The sequence below is a fragment of the Argopecten irradians genome, chromosome 1, assembly GCF_041381155.1.
Source record: "Argopecten irradians isolate NY chromosome 1, Ai_NY, whole genome shotgun sequence".
NCBI lineage: Eukaryota > Metazoa > Mollusca > Bivalvia > Pectinida > Pectinidae > Argopecten > Argopecten irradians.
The window spans coordinates 61,881,921-61,901,303 of NC_091134.1; the positions used below are offsets into that span (position 1 = coordinate 61,881,921).

The following is a 19,383-nucleotide window of genomic DNA, read 5'->3' on the forward strand; positions in this document are numbered from 1 at the left end:
ATATATTTCTTTGTTTTTCATCATTGGCAACTTTCGTTTTGAAGATTTCGGAATACCTCTAGATTGTTGATGTTTTATTGTGTGTCAGCCGACCTTGTGTTTCAAGTTGTGACCGACCACTAGCTACGTGGGTAAACATGAGTTTCAGAGTTTTTAATCGACTTGCTCAGGTAATTTTAACAACACCAAGATACTTCTTCCTATCGCTCAAAATACCCAGTTTATTGAAAACATGCAGATTTTTTCCTGTTACTGTAAATCTGTAAATAGTGGAATGAATGGTTTTTAACAAACTAGAGCTAGATCTAGTTTGCAAGCTACCATGCCTTGTGTGTTGAAAAACCTCATTGTTATGTGCAAAATTTGTCAGTTGTGTCTGTACCAAGAGAGGAAAAAATGTAGCGGCCAGACCAGGATTTGAACTTGGGTCTTCCCTTTATATTTTCGTTGTACAATAAAGTATGGAAGAATAGAGATGCAGAGACAAAATCGTGTCTGGTTGAAGCTGGAATATATGGACTGAGGACCTCAGAGGTCTTAGCCAAATGCTATACGAATACCGTATATAGATTTTGAGATAACAAATCAACATGGAAAAGTACAGTTTACTGTTGATTGGTCCCACCTTCTGGTGATTATGATGTCATATTTTGAGATTTTTTTTGTGATGTCACTATTACCGGAAGATAAGACTATATAGCTAATCAACAGTAAATTGTATGCAGTTTCAGTATTCTCAAAAAATCCTGTACATATAACATTTGGTAATAAAATTGTGTCCCTTGATTCACAATATTATAGAGGCTATACAATCACTTACAAACTCTGCACCTCTGCAACATGTGGCTCCTAGCAAAGCTGAAGACCCTGTGTGTGACATCTAGACTAACCAGCAGGTAGTTTGGTCCTGTGATGTACATCAGAAGAATCCAATTAACAGTACATTGTATGACTTAGATGTTTAGCTTTACTCTTTGTTTGGTTTTGTTTTATTAGTTTAACGTCCAATTAATAGGCAGGGCCATGTAAGGACGTACCAGGTTTGTTGTTGTAAGAAAGCCGGAGTACCTGGAGAAAATTCACCAATCAGCGGTCAGTACCTGGCAACTGCCCCACATGGGATTTGAACCCGCATCCCAGATGTGGAGGGCTTGTGGTAATATGTCGGGACATCTTATCACTCGGTCACCGCGGCCCACACTTTTTAAAAACAAACAAAAAAAACAAAAAAAAAACACAAAAAAATGGAGGTTGACTACCCCTCGGCCCATGATTCTGGATGGATGCCGTTGCTGGACATTCAGGTCCAAATTCACGACACGGATGGGTCTGTGGACTTGAAGTTCTACAAGAAAGAGGTTTCCAGCTCACAATTCATCCTCAATCGCAGTGCACTCCCTGTGTCCGTGAAACGCCAATCCCTAATTCAGGACGGCATACGCCGATTGCGTAACACCAGGCCATCTTTGGTACCAGAACTGCGCCAAGAACTTATGGAGGATCTTGCAGAGATGATGCTTATCTCAGGATACCCAGAGTCTTTTAGGGCCAATGTTATCATTGCTGCCCTCAGAGGCTATGCCAATCAGGTATCCGCGAATGAGCGTGGTGATACGCCCCTATATCGGCATAGATCTTGGAAGGAGAATGAGCACAGGTCTAGGAGGAACATGAAAAAGGCATCGTGGTTTCGGCCAGCTGACACCGTAATTTTCGTACCATCAACTCCTGGTGCAGAACTTGCCAGACGTGTACGAGGGGTGACAGCGGTACAGGGGCCCAGACTTTTTTTTTGTATCTTTTTTATTTTTAGAAACAACACATTGTACATAATCATTTTGAAATACATATTATACATCATTCATCTCATATCATCACCGATTTCAATCTCACTGGTTTGTGCTACTAGAAATCATTTATATGACCCATTCTTCTTCAATTCCAGTTTTGCCTCTAGCACAAGCATTACTATTGGTTAACATCATATATATATATAAAAACAATTAAGTATGACATCATAATTACTCTCTTTCATCCAAACATTCACACTATTGCTATTGATTCATACATATTTTTATATTCTTTCATAGTCAGTCTAATATACAATATAAACCTGACATGCACTATATATATGTTATCTTGAGATTATGTGATGAGACATCGTATTAAATCAGTTATTTTTAAAAGGAAAATACAGTGTTGTTTTTTTTCTAAAGAAGAGGAGAAAAAGGAAGAGTAGATAAGAGGAGAGAGAGAAAGGAGAGAGAGAGAGTTATGGTAAGAAAGATCTCAGAAGATACAGCTAATGTTACATGTGTATGTGAAATTTTCAATTATGATTTACTAGTTAATATTCCTTTTTAAAATTATTGAACCAGGGTTACATATTGATTAAGCTATTCCATTTATTCCAATCATTGTCTAATTTGTAAATATGAGTGTCACCTTTGCTGACTGCAGTATATTTTTCTGTGAAGTACGCTTCCTTTATAAGTTTAGTTAAGGCACATACTGATAAATTCTTTTGATAACATCTTGTGCTATATATGTATTGTTTTAATATTAAAATAATCATATTGTCTACCCTATTATATAGTATTGGTTGATTAAATAATCCAAAAATGAATGTTTCTTTGTTAAAGGCGAATGGGATGAGTAATCTATCTAATAGGGATTCAAGGTTAATTAAAAAATTCTGTACCTCTATACATTCCCATAACATATGTACTATTGTCTCTATTTCCGTTTTACAACGATAACAATTAGCTCTTTCAGCAAGCCCAATTTTAGACAAGAAAGAATTGGATGTTAAAATGTGTTGGTTGACTCTATATTGTAACCAATGTAGTTTTGAGTTTTTAGTTGCACCAAAAGGATTGTTATATATTTGTTTCCAAACATCATCATCAAAGTTAAATAAATTATTCCATTTGGATTTCCCGGTAGAGATTGTAGCATTTTTATTTAAAAGGTTTTAAAAATCTTTCGTACCATTTTTATGCTTCAGAAAAATTTCTAAATTTTTAGGTATGTATGGATAGCTTAGCAGTGTATTGGATATATCTGGAGTGAGGTAATTTCTTATTACTGTGGTGATGCCTTGTTCTTATGTTGAATTTTTGTGTAAATTCCATCTAAGTGAATAGTGTATTAGAAGAATAATTTTTAATCATGTCATTAATGATGATAACACCCTTTTGATACCAATCTTTGTAAAAAACTGCCTTATTTCCTATCTTTATATTATTGTTATACCAGATGGGAGTTTTTAATATAACATCAGGCTGGTCGTTGATAATAGACTCTTGAGAATTTAGTTTCTTCCAGGCCAAGAAGACATCTTTCCAGAATAGATTTGAACATTTTTGTTGACAGCTGTAAATGTATTCAGTTCCACAATTAATCAGTTTATCAGCATATAAACTTAAATATATTTGCCACTTGCTTTCTGTTGTGTAAAGTCTACGGATCCAAGTAAGTTTCAATGCATCAATGAAAGATTTTATGTTTATCATTTTTAGTCCTCCATCTGGATAGTTTCTAGTTATAATATCTCTTTTAATTTTGTCTGTTTTGCTGTTCCATAGATAATTATACGACTCGAAATTCAATTTTTTGATAAAAACATCATCTGGATTTGGCAAGGATATAAAAAGGTGGTTAAACTGTGATATGAGTAGTGATTTTATTATATTTTATTGACATTAATTTTTAGACCTGATATTTTGGCAAACCTAGTGAGTTCATCTATGGACCCCTTCAAAGATTTTCTTGTACCATCTACGATGAGAGAAGTATCATCTGCATACGTTATTTCTTAATCTAATGGCCAAAACCTCTGCACACAAAATGAATATATATGGGGCTATGGGATCTCCTTGTCTACAACCTCTATTGATATCAAAAAATGGGGATAGATTGCCGCCTTGATTTATAGCAGATATTGCATTATTATGAAAAGTTTTCACCCAATATCTTGACCAAAATTTTAAAAAATTCAGTACATTATCAATAAAAGTCCAACTCACTGAATCGAATGCCTTTTCAAAATCTACAATTAAAAGCATGCCTGGTATGTAATGTTCCTCAGCATAATGCATGACGTCATATACTAATCTAGAATTTTCCCCAATAAATCTGCCAGAAATAAAACCTGTCTGATCTGAATTTATTAATTTATCTAATACTGATTTTAGTCTATATGCGATTGAGCCTGAAGCAATTTTATATACAATGTTAAGAAGACAGATGGGTCTCCAGTTTTTCAAAAATTGTCTTGGCTTATCTCCCTTGGGTAAGCAGGTAATGATTCCTTGTCTTTGTGTTGAAGATAAATTTCCATTTTCAAAACCATAGTTTATTGATCTAACAACAAATGTTCCTAACTGCTTCCAGAAAATTTTAAAAAATTCTACGGTAAATCCATCTGACCCAGGGCTTTTGTTGTTTTTCATGCGTTTTAAAGTGTTGGATGCTTCAGAATATGTGATCTTTCCTTCTAATGTCATAGAATCTGCATAGTTTAGCTTTGGAACTGGACATTCACTCAAAAATTCATCTAGATTAATGTTTTCAATATTGCAGTCACTAGAATATAACTGTTTATAGTACTGACTTATTTCTCCAAGTATATCTTTCTGATTTCGAATTATTTCACCATTATCTTTTTCTATTACAAGGATAATTTTAGAGACAAAGTTCCTATTCTCAATTTGCCTTTGCCCAGACTTGGCGTGAATATCAGGGTGGTTGAAACTGGTGGGCAGACGATCAAGCAGCAACTTGTTCGTACCGACACTAAATTTAGTGATGAGTGTCAACGAGGAGAGTGTGTGCTATGTCAAAGCAACCCTGGTTCTGGTGGTGGGTCATTTCATTTCCGGTCCGGTGCGCTGTACAAAGCCACAAGCAAAATCTGTGCCAAGCACAACACAGTGGCTGAGTACATTGGTGAAACCGACCGAAATGCCTATACCCGGTTCCAGGAACACAGGCGCCAAGTAGATACGTCAGTGTTATGTTTATGGCTACATGAGTCTATCTGATAAAGTATCTTGTGGTTATGACCACTGTTTAAACACTGGGGTTGATTTAGTGCACATAGCATGTTGGGTCGAAATAACCCACCATATACATCAAACGGGACGAGACATTTCGTAACTATAGATGTAAACAAACATGCAGATGTTGTGTTAGTGTTATTTCGGACTGAAGAAGGCCCTATAGTGGCTGAATATATATTCCATAGACATGATTTTGATTTTACTTTGAATTTATTTTGGCCTTTTATTAGGTCACCTGAGACGAAGTCTCAAGTGACCTATTCTAATCGCCTTTTGTCCGTCGTCGTCCGTCGTCCGTCGTGCGTCGTGCGTCGTCCGTCGTGCGTCGTATGTCCGTAAACAATTTACATTTTCGACTTCTTCTCCAAAACTGCTGAAGCAATTTCAATGAAATTTTGCACAAACCTTCTAAGGCATAAGGCCAATCAAAATTGTGAATTATATGGTCCCCACCCCCCAGGGGGCTGTGGGAGGGGCCAAAAGGGGTAAAATTGAGTAAAATTTCAAAAATCTTCTTCTCTACTCACAGATGTGGTAGAATCAAATACTCTTCATAGATAGAAAGGTCTTAAGGTCCTTTACAAAACTTGTGAATTATATGACCCTGGGGTCTCTAGTTTCCCCCTGGGGAGGGGGTTAAGTTTACTATACTTTATATTGAGAAAACACTTTTTTGCGCATTATTTGGTCATTTGTAATAGGAAATGAGTCAAATGTTGTCAGAATTATCAGTATGAGATGGCCATTTAATCCTATTAACAAATTTTCTATGACTGACCCCCAGGGGCCTTAGGGGCGGGGTCAAAAGGGGTCAAATAGGCTAAAACTTCAAAAATATTCTTCTGAAATTCTTGAAATGGTAGAATCAAATACTTTTCATAAATAGAAAGGTCTTAAGGTCCTTTAAAAAAATTGTGAATTATATGACCCTGGGGTCTCACGTTTCCCCCTGGGGAGGGGGTCAAGTTTACTATAGTTTATATAGGGAAAACACATTTATGAGCATTTTTTGCTCAATTTTCATTGGAAACAAGTCAAACTTGGTTAAAATTATTAGCCTGAGATAGCATTTTGATATCATATCCACATTGGTTCTGGCCGACCCCCTGGGGGCAGAGGGGCGGGGCTAAAAAAGGGTCAAATAGGCTAAAACTTCAAAAATCTTCTTCTGAAATTCTGGAAATGATAGAAACAAATACTTTTCACAAATAGAAAGGTCTTAAGGTCCTTTACAAAAATTGTGAATTATGTGACCCTGAGGTCTCACATTTCCCTGGGGAGGGGGTCAAGTTTACTATAGTTTATATAGGGAAAACACATTTATGAGCATTTGTTGCTCAATTTTCATTTGAAACGAGTCAAACTTGGTTAGAATTATTAGCCTGAGATAGCATTTTAATATCATATCCATATTGGTCCAGGCCGACCCCCTGGGGGCAGAGGGGCGGGGCCAAAAAAGGTCAAATAGGCTAAAACTTCAAAAATATTCTTTTAAAATTCTGGAAATGGTATAATCAAATACACTTTATAGATAAAAAGGTCTTAAAGTTTGTTTATAAAAATTGTAAATTATATGACCCTGGGATCTCCTGTTTCCCCTTGGGGAGGGGGTCAAGTTTACTGTAGTTTATATAGGAAAAACACATTAATGAGCATTTTTTGCTGAATTTTCATAGGAAATGAGTCAAACTTGGTTAGAATTATTAGCCTGAGATAGCATTTTAATATCATATCCACATTGGTCCTGGCCGACCCCCTGGGGGTAGAGGGGCGGGGCTAAAAAAGGGTCAAATAGGCTAAAACTTCAAAAATCTTCTAAAATTCTGGATATAGTAGAATCAAATAATTATAGATGGAAAGGTCTTCAGGTGTTTTATAAAAACTGTGAATTATATGACCTTGGGGTCTTACGTTACCCCCTGGGGAGGGGTCAAGTTTACTTTAGTTTATATAGGAAAAACACATTTGTGAACATTATTTGCCCAATTTTCGTAGGAAATTAGTCAAACTTGATTAGAATTATTAGCCTAAGATATAGCATTTTAACATCCATATCCGTCCTCGATGACACCTGGGGGACCAGAGGGGCAGGACCAAACAGGGTCAAATTGATTAAAATTTCAAAAAATACCTCCAAGTTCACAGGTTTGATGGAAGCAAATACTCTTCATAGTCTAAAAAGGTCAAATTTATAAATCACTGACCAACTTCAAGGCCCAGCAATAGAGCATATAGTGTTTTTATGTCTTTCGTTTGTTTTATTATTTGTTTCATTATATATTCTAACTCAGGTGACCGTTAAGGCCCATGGGCCTCTTGTTTCGGATTATTAATATACTAGCTTTATACCGTTTTTACCTAATTATGAAACAACTTTGTAAAAAAGTAAATCTCTGCAGGCCTTTGGTTGATAAGTGTTTTTCTTCTGAACTACTTCCAGTTTTGCTGTGGTAGTTCCAGTGATGTAGGGATCATAACTGGAAACCCTGTGATGATATCGCTCATTTGTATTAGATATGAAAGTCAAAATATTGAAGCATAATCGAAAGACCATGACATTAACACAACAGCAGGACTGCTTTGTTTTAAGTACAGCCACAGATGAACATTGATAACTTCAATGCCATTAAAGCCACCCTGGTAATCCTCAAAGATTACCAATGATGCAATCATTGTGGCCAGTTTAATTCTGAGATTTAATTAAAAAAGATATTAGGTTGTCCACAACTACACATCTTTTAATCCAGATTAATTTATCACTGATATCAGGTATTCGATAACTAATTAGTGAAGTAAATGCTAAATAGTAAAACAGCAGCCCATACATATCATACTGGTATGGCATTTTCACATTTTTAATTCTATATATATAGTTCGTGTAAATAGTCCCACCTGATGGTGGCTTCATACAGTTCCACAAAGGTTTGACATTAAGATGGGACATCATTTTCACATTTTGAAACCCCCCATCAAGCTCAATAACATGATGTACACTACATGCAAGGGCAAATTCATCTTCTTCTACTAGGTGTACTAGTTGGCCATATATCCTGAAGATTAAAGATGCTCCACCGCCAACAAATGGTATTTTTTCTCTATCAAAAACAGGAGAAGACGATTTAGTATTTTTCTTCAGTTACAAAAGTTACTTACATTACACCATTACCAACATTGAAAAGTATGAGCTTCTAATTTTACTTCAAGTTAAAAATATGAAAAAATATTAATTGCATCCCGAAAAAATTCAGTGGCACTATATCGTATATGGAATGAAGTACTGATTGTGCATGCACCAAAGGGAAAATAAATTATTTCATATTATTTTTTTGTGTTAATTAGACATATATATATACGATAATACACAAATTATTATTCAAATAATGAATATCATTTATGCTATGTCGGTGGTGGAGCATCTTTAAGCTTGGCATTAGTAAAAATTTTAAAAAAAAATTAGTATTTTCAACATGGTAAAAACTATGAATTTACATTAAATGTTAGCAAGAGAAGAATTTTATATGATGTATTTGATTAATTGTTGATATAATGTGTGTGTTTGGTGCAAAAAATATTGATAGAGGTTGTCTTATTCCATTCACAGTATTGTACATCACCCTGTATGTAACTAAGTGAAGTTTATGTTTTCCAGAAGTCAGCAAGACAATGTGTGCGGTCTTTTACTAAAATCAGTGGATTAAATGTGAGTACATTTTACAAAGTTACAATTGAAATATCATAACATTAGTAAACAATTCATAGGAAAGATGTATCATTTTTATTTTTCAATTTAGATTGACACATATCAAAGTAATGGTTTAATTTAATTCAATCCTTCAATAAGTCTACATATGTATGATAAACGTTTCTTTTTGTTTGTTTTTTGTTGTTGAAAATCCTAAAATTATTAATTTTGGATTATCTCCGTTGTTGAAGTTGTGACAGTTTTTATCTTGTGAATTTGTAAATGTACAAGGTATTCATTAAGTTATCTCCCCTTTGTTTTAACTCTTTGTTTTACTCCAGGATGTTGTAATTGTAAGTGCTGTAAGAACACCAATAGGATCCTTCCTCAGCAGTTTGTCTGAACTCTCCGCCCCGCGACTCGGTTCAGTCGCCATCAAGGAAGCTATCAACAGGGCAGGTAATTCACTCACAGACAATATCTGTTTCTACATGGACGATTAGCCAGAGATCAAACAGCATTAGGATATTGTAACTCACAGACAATATCTGTTTCTACATGGACGATTAGCCAGATATCAAACAGCATTAGGATATTGTAACTCACAGACAATATCTGTTTCTACATGGACGATTAGCCAGATATCAAACAGCATTAGGATATTGTAACTCACAGACAATATCTGTTTCTACATGGACGATTAGCCAGATATCAAACAGCATTAGGATATTGTAACTCACAGACAATATCTGTTTCTACATGGACGATTAGCCAGATATCAAACAGCATTAGGATATTGTAACTCACAGACAATATCTGTTTCTACATGGACGATTAGCCAGATATCAAACAGCATTAGGATATTGTAACTCACAGACAATATCTGTTTCTACATGGACAATTAGCCAGATATCAAACAGCATTAGGATATTGTAACTCACAGACAATATCTGTTTCTACATGGACGATTAGCCAGATATCAAACAGCATTAGGATACTGTAACTCACAGACAATATCTGTTTCTACATGGACGATTAGCCAGAATCAAACAGCATTAGGATATTGTAACTCACAGACAATATCTGTTTTCTACATGGACGATTAGCCAGATATCAAACAGCATTAGATATTGTATCAAGAAATATCTGTTTCTACATGCGATTAGCCGATATCAACAGCATAAACCATAGGATATGTTAACTCACAGACAATATCTGTTTCTACATGGACGATTAGCCAGATATCAAACAGCATTAGGATATTGTAACTCACAGACAATATCTGTTTCTACATGGACAATTAGCCAGATATCAAACAGCATTAGGATATTGTAACTCACAGACAATATCTGTTTCTACATGGACGATTAGCCAGATATCAAACAGCATTAGGATATTGTAACTCACAGACAATATCTGTTTCTACATGGACGATTAGCCAGATAGCAAACAGCATTAGGATATTGTAACTCACAGACAATATCTGTTTCTACATGGACAATTAGCCAGATATCAAACAGCATTAGGATATTGTGATATTCTCTCAACAGTGCAATGAATTATCTGGTTCTCCATATTGAAAGTGGGAAATCATTACCATATACCGGTAATGATCAACATCACAGCTTAACATCAATTGCCAAATACTTGTTAATGTTGAGAGAGAGCTAAACACAATTTAAACAATAAATTTTCATTCTAAAAAGTAATAATCTATAACAAATAGAAATATTTCAAATATATTATATGTGTATTTAGTGGTAAATACCCTGTACCTGAAAAATTTGCAAATGCACTAATGAAATGATGGATTAGTAGTATTATGATTTGTACACTAGGTATTGAAGGTGATGCCGTAAATGAAGTGTACATGGGAAATGTGTGTCAGGCTGACGAAGGACAAGCTCCGTGTCGACAGGCTACTCTAGGAGCTGGTAAGTTAACGTAGCACACTGTAGCTTTGTTTTGATGTGGTTCATCGTATATTTTGTTTCTATTCAATCTTCAAACCCCAAAAAAATATGCAAAGAATAAGAGATTAAAAACTTTCAATATGTTTTAGAAATAACTATGCTTCATAGTGTCAATTACATATGTTTCAGTCATCTTTTAAAGCCATTACATGTCTATTTAGCACTATAGATAAATTTTGTTTCTTACTTGTTTTTTATAATATTTGATTTGTTAGGTCTCCCCATCACCACACCGACGACAACCATCAACAAAGTGTGTGCCTCCGGTATGAAATCCATCATGATGGCTAGTCAGAATCTAATGTGTGGTCACCAGGTATAACAATCTAATATTCACGTATTTTCTTCTAAAAAAATGGCCTATGCAAAGAAGCAGAATCCGCTGTATTCAATTGAATACAGAATGTACTTGTTCAGTAAAACTCTTGACAATTCTGTCACATGGTGATTCCATTTGAAAGGAATTTCTTTCCATTTTCCATGTCCAGTAAACCCTCGATAATCTGGACACCTTACAAATTTTCTGTTGAATTGTGTGTTCTTAGTCAATATTTTCCGTTACGGTAATCAGTTTTTATAGCCTTTTAGATCCAGACTAAGATTTTTCCGAACTATCTGCATCCAGATTATGTGGGATCCATTGTAAGTGAAGAGCCATTTGGAAGCTCGCAACCTTGTGACCAAAAAAAAAAAAAAAAAATTAAATGAAACAGTCAGCCCAGGATTCAATTCCCTAGATCTTTAAATCATTGATGTCCCAATTGCAATGGTTGATTAATTTCTATAATCAGATGAAATATAAAAGGTACCTACATTCACCAGTTAGGCCAATGACCCTTATATAAAAGGACCACTATTATATTTGCTATAATTTCCACAGGAAGTGATGGTTGCCGGGGGAATGGAGAGTATGTCCAAAGTGCCCTACTACATGACTCGAGGACAAACACCTTATGGAAAGGTCGAGCTACGGGTAAGTATATAGTACAACTTGATATTTACCGTTAAACAGCAGCCCTGTTTTGTAAGTTTACCAAGACGATTCATCAGTCAAGGGACTAACTACTTGTTGGGGCAGTGGTAGCCAAGTGGTTAAGATGTCTAAAAATATTACCACAAGCCCTCAGCCTCTGGATCATGCGTTTGAATCCTATGTGAGGAAATTATTAAGTACTGACTGCAGGTCGGTGGTTTTTCTATGGGTTCTTCGGGGTTTTTTTCCACCTCTTAAACCTGACAGGTCCTTAAGTGGCCATGGCTGTAAACAATAGAATGTTAATACAATCAAATCAAATTAACCACCATCAATGATTCCATGTGCAGGAGCCAAACTTCATAAAGATATTCTTGTAAAAATTGCCATAAAACATCAATATATATGCATTTAATTGCATCCAATCGGTAGTTTTGGGCTGTTGAATACCAACTTGACAACAAGACAAATTCAATATGAAGCACTTGCACATTAACTATAAATTAACCCTTGTCCAGTTGGCATTCATCACCTTATAACTCAGCTGAGAGCAGTTTCATCATTGTATGCATTATACTAGGTAAACCTTTAATTATCTTGATACAAAATATCTAAATAGGGTAATATATTACAGAATTAACACTACTATATTTAGTTATATTTTAATCTTTTCTCTTTGTTTAATCATTGTAAATTATTTGTAGGATGGCATTGTATCAGATGGACTTACAGACGCATATGACCACATACATATGGTAAGTTGTTGATCACTGCACATGCGACCACATACATATGGTAAATTGTTGATCACATTACGGTCGACCACATACATTTGGCAAGTTGTTAATTACAGTACATACGACCACATACATATGGTAAGTTGTTGATCACAGTACATATGACCACATACATATGGTAAGTTGTTGATCACAGTACATACGACCACATACATACGACCACATACATATGGTAAGTTGTTGATCACAGTACATACGACCACATACTTATGGTAAGTTGTTGATCAAAATACATACGGCCACATACATATGGTAAGTTGTTGATTACAGTACGCATACGACTACATACATGTGGTAAGTTGTTGATCACAGTACATACGACAACATACATATGGTAAGTTGTTGATCACAGTACCTCACAATTGAACTATCTTTAGCCCACCATCATCAGATGGTGGGCTATTCAAATCGCCTTTTGTTCGTGGTCCGTCGTCCGTCCGTCCTTCCGTTAACAATTCTTGTTACCGCTATTTCTCAGAAATACTGAAGGGATCTTTCTCAAATTTTATATGTTGGTTCCCCTAGGACCCTAGTTGTGCATAAAGCATTTTGGGACCGATCGCTCCACAAGATGGCCGACCGGCGGCCATCTTGGATTTTGATAGTTAAAGTTTATTATCGCTATTTCTCAGAGAGTACTGAAGGGATCTTTCTCAAATTTCATATGTAGGTTCCCCTAGGACCCAAGTTGTGCATATTGCATTTTGGGACCGATCGGTGAACAAGATTGCCTACCGGCGGCCATCTTAGATTTTGATAGTTAAAGTTTGTTACCGCTATTTCTCAGAAAGTACTGAAGGGATCTTTCTCAAATGTCATATGTATGTCCCCCTATGACCCTAGTTGTGCATATTGCATTTTTGGACTGATCGGTCAACAAGATGGCCGACTGGCAGCCATCTTGGATTTTGATAGTTATCGCTATTTGTCTGCATTTATATTACTGAAGGGATATCTCTCATATTTCATGCGTAGTTTCCCCTTGGGCTTTAGTTGTGCATAGTACCTTTGGGACTGATTGGTCAACAAGATGGCCAACCTGTCGCCATCTTGGATTTCAGCCCTGATTCTCTGAAAGTAATAAAGCGATTTGTCTTAAATGTCATATGTTGTATATTTGAAAAAGTTTAAAAAGCAGGGAAAAGATCCTTCTTTCCATTGTCAGACATAGATCATTCTATGGTGGGCGCCAAGATCCCTCTGGTTATGTAACATGTTAATCTAGAGGTAGGCTGATGGGCTAGTAGTCAAAGGGATGCTTTTGATAAGATCTTGGATCAGGAACTTTGTTGTTTCCCCAGACAGCATTTTACAGATTGGTTGGATAGAACAGGCCCAATATTTTCAAATGATGATTTGCGAACACTTGTGAACTGTTATTTTTTAGTGATGTTATTGGATTTCATATTACCAAATGTTCAGAAGACTAAATCTGTTAATAAAACAACAAGATTGTAAATTACAATAAGAATTATTAATACTTAGTGTACCATCTATCATCCCTATATTACAGGGTGCGTGTGCTGAGAACACTGCTAACAAGTATGGGATCAGTCGGGAGGAACAAGACGAGTATGCCATCAGGAGTTATAAACTCAGCCAGAAGGCCGCCTCAGACGGCTTGTTTGAGAAGGAAATCACACCGGTGGAAATTCCAAAGAAAAAAGGTAAGCTAACAGATTTTTTTCAGTGCTACTACTAGTTCTAGTGTAAAACCAATAGGAATTGATATTATTAAAAAAAAATTCAAAATGAACCATGCTCAGAGGAAAACATTAATATTACTCTCCACTTTTAGAAGTTGTTTAAGATAAGTAATGTTTGTTGCTTCTTTGTGTCAATGTGATACATATGTAGGTCCTGTCATGTATATTGGTAATAATACACATCAGGAAATTCTCCAGATGTTCTCTGAATTCATATATTGAAGGATATTTGATACAATAATCCTTAAATTCTCTATTTTATGATAATAAAACAATTCATCTGTATTAAAAAAAATTTCTTAGTGTTGCTTTACAACTTATATTATATTATTTATGTAGATGTTTATAAATATAGATAGTTGATTTTAATTGACTGATAGTGTTGTTGACTATGATTGACTGATTGTGTTGTTGACTGTGGTTGACTGATTGTGTTGTTGACTGTGATTGACTGATTGCGTTGTTGACTGTGATTGGCTGATTGTGTTGTTGACTGTGATTGACTGATTGTGTTGTTGACTGTGATTGGCTGATTGTGTTGTTGACTGTGATTGACTGATTGTGTTGTTGACTGTGATTGGCTATTTATTACAGGGGATCCTGTCACTATCAGTACTGATGAGGAATACAAGAAAGTCAATTTTGATAAATTTGTATCACTACGAACAGTGTTTAAGAAAGATGGTCAGTATCTTCATCTAATGAAGATCTATCCTTTTATCATTCTTAACTAGAATTCAGCAAAATTTCATATGTTTGATTTTGAAAAGACTTGTATCTACAGTGGAACTCGGTTGATACGAACTCGAAGGGACCGAGATAAAACTTCGAGTTATCCGAGTGTTCGAATTAAGCGAGTTCTCATGTCTACTGACTATATCTTTACTTGGTATATATAGACTTGTTTCATGTCGTAAAACGATACGAAAAAGAGATGTCAAAATCACCGATGGTAGTTGCAAAATTATAACAAGAAAATCTAGATATATATTTTGAAAAGCCGTTCTAAGGCAGATGTATGAAAAAGAAATCGGCATTTTCGGTGATCTCTTTGTCCAAAAAAATCTCATTTCGAATTATACGAACGTTTTATGTATGATTTTTGTCATTCGGACCTAAAATTTACTTCGTATTATCCGAGTTCTTCGAGTTTTCCGAATTCGAATTATCCGAGTTCTTTAAACAAATATAAAGAGGAAATTCGGCCGGGACCGTCAAAGTACTTCGTATTAAGCCGGGTTGTCGAATTATCCGAGTTCGTATCAACCAAGTTCCGCTGTATATAACTTTGATGTTGTATTTTATTATCATACAAATGGCATGTTATTGGACAGACGTAATCAATAGATAAGAATGTATGAAATTCTCACTGTAACCTCCCTCTTAATGATATATTGATTTTTATCTTTTATAAAACTTAATGCAAATCTCTTAAACTTGATGATTTTATAGCTGATATAAAACTTAAAATACCAACCTATAACACTTATATCAGGGACAATCACAGCAGCCAATGCTAGTACACTAAATGATGGAGCAGCAGCCATGGTGCTGATGACAGCTAAGGCAGCTGAACAGCACGGAGCTAAACCTCTGGCCAGAGTCGTCGGTAAGAATTTACTTATTATTTTATGATCCTGTGTGGGCAATAGTTCATGTGTCCCATTGATAGTGTATGATTCATCTTGGAACTCCAGGGTGATGTGTATATATATTAAAATCAATTTTACATAAATTAACTTTGTCAATTCCTTGTGATTTTCCTTTTTCCATATTTTAAACAATACTGAAGAAATTTTTAGTTTTTTAGCTGAGCTTATGTCATGGCGCGGCGTACGCCTGTCCGTCAACATTTCCTTTAAATCGCTTCTTGTCATAAAGTTCTGCATAGATTATAACCAAATTTGGTCGGAAACTTCCTTAGGGGAAGGGGATCAGATTTTGCATAAATGGTGACCCTGACCCCCCTGGGGCAGGAGGGGCAGGGCCCAATAGGGGAAATAGAGGTAAATCCTATAAATCGCTACTTGTCCTAGAGTTCTGCATAGATTATAACCAAATTTGGTCAGAAATTTCCTTAGGGGAAGGGGATCAGATTTTGCATAAATGGTGAACCTGACCCCCCTGGGGCAGGAGGGGCGGGCCCAATAGGGGAAATAGAGGTAAATCCTATAAATCGCTACTTGTTCTAGAATTCTGCATGGATTATAACCACAAACATCTTTGGGAGAAGTGGAACAGAATTTGTATAAATTTAGGCTCTGAGCCCCGGGGGGCAGGAGGGGTGGGGCCCAATAGGGGAATAGGAGGTAAATCCTATAAATCGCTACTTGTCCTAAAATTCTGCATGGATTATAACCACAAACATCTTTGGGAGAAAGGGAACAGACTTGTATAAATTTAGGCTCTGAGCCCCCGGGGGCAGGAGGGGTGGGGCCCAATAGGGGAATAGGAGGTAAATCCTATAAATCGCTACTTGTCCTAAAGTTCTGCATGGATTGTAACCTAATTTGGCTACAAACATCCTTGGGAGAAGGGGAACAGACTTGTATAAATTTTGGCTCTGACCCCCCGGGGGCAGGAGGGGCGGGGCCGAATAGGGGAATTAGAGGTAAATCCTATAAATCGCTACTTGTCCTAGAGTTCTTCATGGATTGTAACCAAATTTGGCCACAAACATCCTTGGGGGAAGGGGAACAGAACTGATATAAATTTTGGCTCTGACCCCTTGGGGGCAGGAGAGGCGGAGCCCAATAGGGGAATTAGAGGTAAATCCTATAAATCGCTACTTGTCCTAGAGTTCTTCATGGATTGTAACCAAATTTGGCCACAAACATTTTGGGGGAAAGGGAACAGAACTTGTATTAATTTTGGCTCGGACTCCCTGGGGGCAGGAGGGGTGGGGCCCAATAGGGAAATTTGATGTTAACATTCAAATTCCTTCAGAAAAGAAACAATGAACCTGTATTCAGAACATTACTTTGCATTACAAACCAGGTGAGCGATACAATACAGGCCCTCTGGGCCTCTTGTTTCTTGATTTCCTATTGTTTGTCGTTGTACGTTATGAGTCCTCCTGTTTCAGGGTTTGCTGATGCTGCTATTGCCCCTATTGACTTTTCCACGGCCCCTGCCCACGCTGTCCCCAAGGTCCTAGCTAACACGGGAGTGAAGGCACAGGATATCGACATGTGGGAGATCAACGAGGCATTCAGTGTAGTTGTCCTCGCTAATATCAAGGAACTGGACATCGACATAAACAAGGTCAACATTCATGGAGGAGCGGTCAGCATTGGTCATCCCATAGGGTAAGTGTTTAGTCAGTAAGGTCACCATAATAAAGCATCTCTTCTCTCTCTGTAAGTCTGTCCGCACATACGAGCGGATTTGGCCATAGGACAAGTGAATGTTGATCATGACAGCACACTTGTCTGTCAGAAGAGTACAAAATTCTTACACTGATTATGGCCTGGACCTTAAATTATATTATACAATGTATGTCTTGTTTATCGCTCAATATATAGGTGATGACAATCAATGGAATACAGCTAAACAACACACAATATACAGTCACATATGCTTAATTATCTGGAAAATATTGAGAGCAAGGGAAAATGCCATTCGGACGAGTAAATTTTAGAGGAGCACTTGTCCGACGGATGCGTACATTACAGAGTTTTTCCACAGTCCTAAAAGGATAAGTGTTTTGACAGGAAGGCCTATAATGGTCACCACTGTTCCTCAAAATAGGGGCATCTCAGCATGTAATATGCCAGTCATGCAGAAAACAAAGTTTATTTATTGATTTGGAAATGTTTGACATGTGAATGCCTGTAGAGTGCAAAGAGAAATCTTTTTTGATGAAAGTAGTATTCAATTACCATGTCTTTTTTTTTTTAAATGTTCAGGATGTCTGGAACTCGGATCACAGGTCATATGGTACACAATCTACAGCCAGGACAGAAAGGAATGGCAGCCATTTGTAATGGCGGAGGTGGAGCGTCAGCCATCTTGATTGAGAAGTTATAAGATGTGAGGACGTTATCAGTGATATCAGGGATTTGTACAGTATCTGAAGAGTGACTTTCATATATATACTCATTAACTGAAAACTGATGTGCCATGGTGATGGTCTCATTTACAAGACCTATGTACTCAGAAATTGTAAATAAATTCAGTTTTCATAGAAAGATGAGAATGATATTGTGAACAGTGTCGTTTCCATTGGCCACTGGCATGGCATTGCTTTGTATTACTGAACAAATAATATGTTATTTTTTATTCGAGATTGGGAACAAAAGATTCAGATTAGTTCCTCCTGATCTACATGTCACCATTCACTCTATTTTACTTCAATCAGTTTTTTTCTAAATACAGATATGTATCCATTTTTTCTAAGAATATGGAAGATGATGAAGGAATGATGGAAACATTGATCGTTTCTTTCACGATCTCCTGAGAGGTGGAGAGTCAACCTTATCAATGGTGGATGAAACATCATGCCATATAATGGCTATATTCCAAAGATCTAAACTGTGATATAGTGCTGATTTATTTGATGGGAATTGCATGATTTGTAGAGATACATGTATGATAAGTAATGATGTTGTGGATAAATAATGTGCTGACAGTATGATTGAGTTGCTTCCCTTGGCACACTAGAAAATGTATAATATATATATTAAATGCTGGTGTCTGGAGCCAAAGAAAATAATATTTTGTTGTTCACAGCACAAATATCCTAATGGACTTATTGTGAGAGAGGACAAGATAAGCTCAAAACATCCTCGATGTTCCAGGAGTTACTATCACTGTTGTTATATCTGCCTGCAGAGAGCGCTGTGCCCAAGTTCAAGGCTACATGGTCAACCACAATGTACCGTTTTGTAGATTCTTTTGAAATACATCAGGAACCAGCATATACATACTAATCTGTTGTTGCACTGAGCTTTCAGTTTTGCTATTACATATTCCAGGGATGGATATAATGACGGTGTTAGTAACCCCTGGAGTATTAAGGATGTACCAAAGAAGAAAACAGTGACATGTGTTTTTCAAAAAGACTTATTTTGCAGAAACTCTTCAGATCAACTCCCTTAGTCACTATGGTAGTGTATTTTATTTGAAATCATAAAGTGTGTCCATGTATATCCTAAAATTTTAAATTGTCTTTATATTTGCAAAAGTTT

General features: G+C 36.3%; 1 protein-coding gene across 2 annotated transcripts; it reads left to right on the forward strand.

The window, feature by feature from the left end:
• Window positions 1-39: 39 nt before the first annotated feature.
• Window positions 40-19,342, forward strand: LOC138336692 (acetyl-CoA acetyltransferase, mitochondrial-like). Of its 2 annotated transcripts, XM_069286249.1 has the most exons (13): window positions 119-170; window positions 3,028-3,073; window positions 8,713-8,763; window positions 9,087-9,204; window positions 10,584-10,679; window positions 10,934-11,034; window positions 11,599-11,691; window positions 12,396-12,446; window positions 14,002-14,155; window positions 14,789-14,878; window positions 15,690-15,803; window positions 17,280-17,502; window positions 18,103-19,342. In XM_069286249.1, exons 5-13 carry the CDS (start codon window positions 10,616-10,618, stop codon window positions 18,221-18,223), a joined length of 1,011 nt encoding a protein of 336 aa, XP_069142350.1. In that variant the 5' UTR covers window positions 119-170; window positions 3,028-3,073; window positions 8,713-8,763; window positions 9,087-9,204; window positions 10,584-10,615; the 3' UTR covers window positions 18,224-19,342. The 2 variants fall into 2 exon arrangements, with proteins under 2 accessions (XP_069142341.1, XP_069142350.1); XM_069286240.1 differs by lacking the exon at window positions 3,028-3,073 and having other exon boundaries at window positions 40-170.
• The last annotated feature ends 41 nt before the right edge of the window (window positions 19,343-19,383 follow it).

Coding starts and splice junctions, on each gene's coding strand:
- LOC138336692 (XM_069286240.1), top strand. CDS start 138: ATGAGTTTCAGAGTTTTTAATCGACTTGCTCAG. Junction 11,035..11,598: donor ATCTAATGTGTGGTCACCAG/GTATAACAATCT, acceptor TAATTTCCACAG/GAAGTGATGGTTGCCGGGGG. Junction 11,692..12,395: donor ATGGAAAGGTCGAGCTACGG/GTAAGTATATAG, acceptor AATTATTTGTAG/GATGGCATTGTATCAGATGG.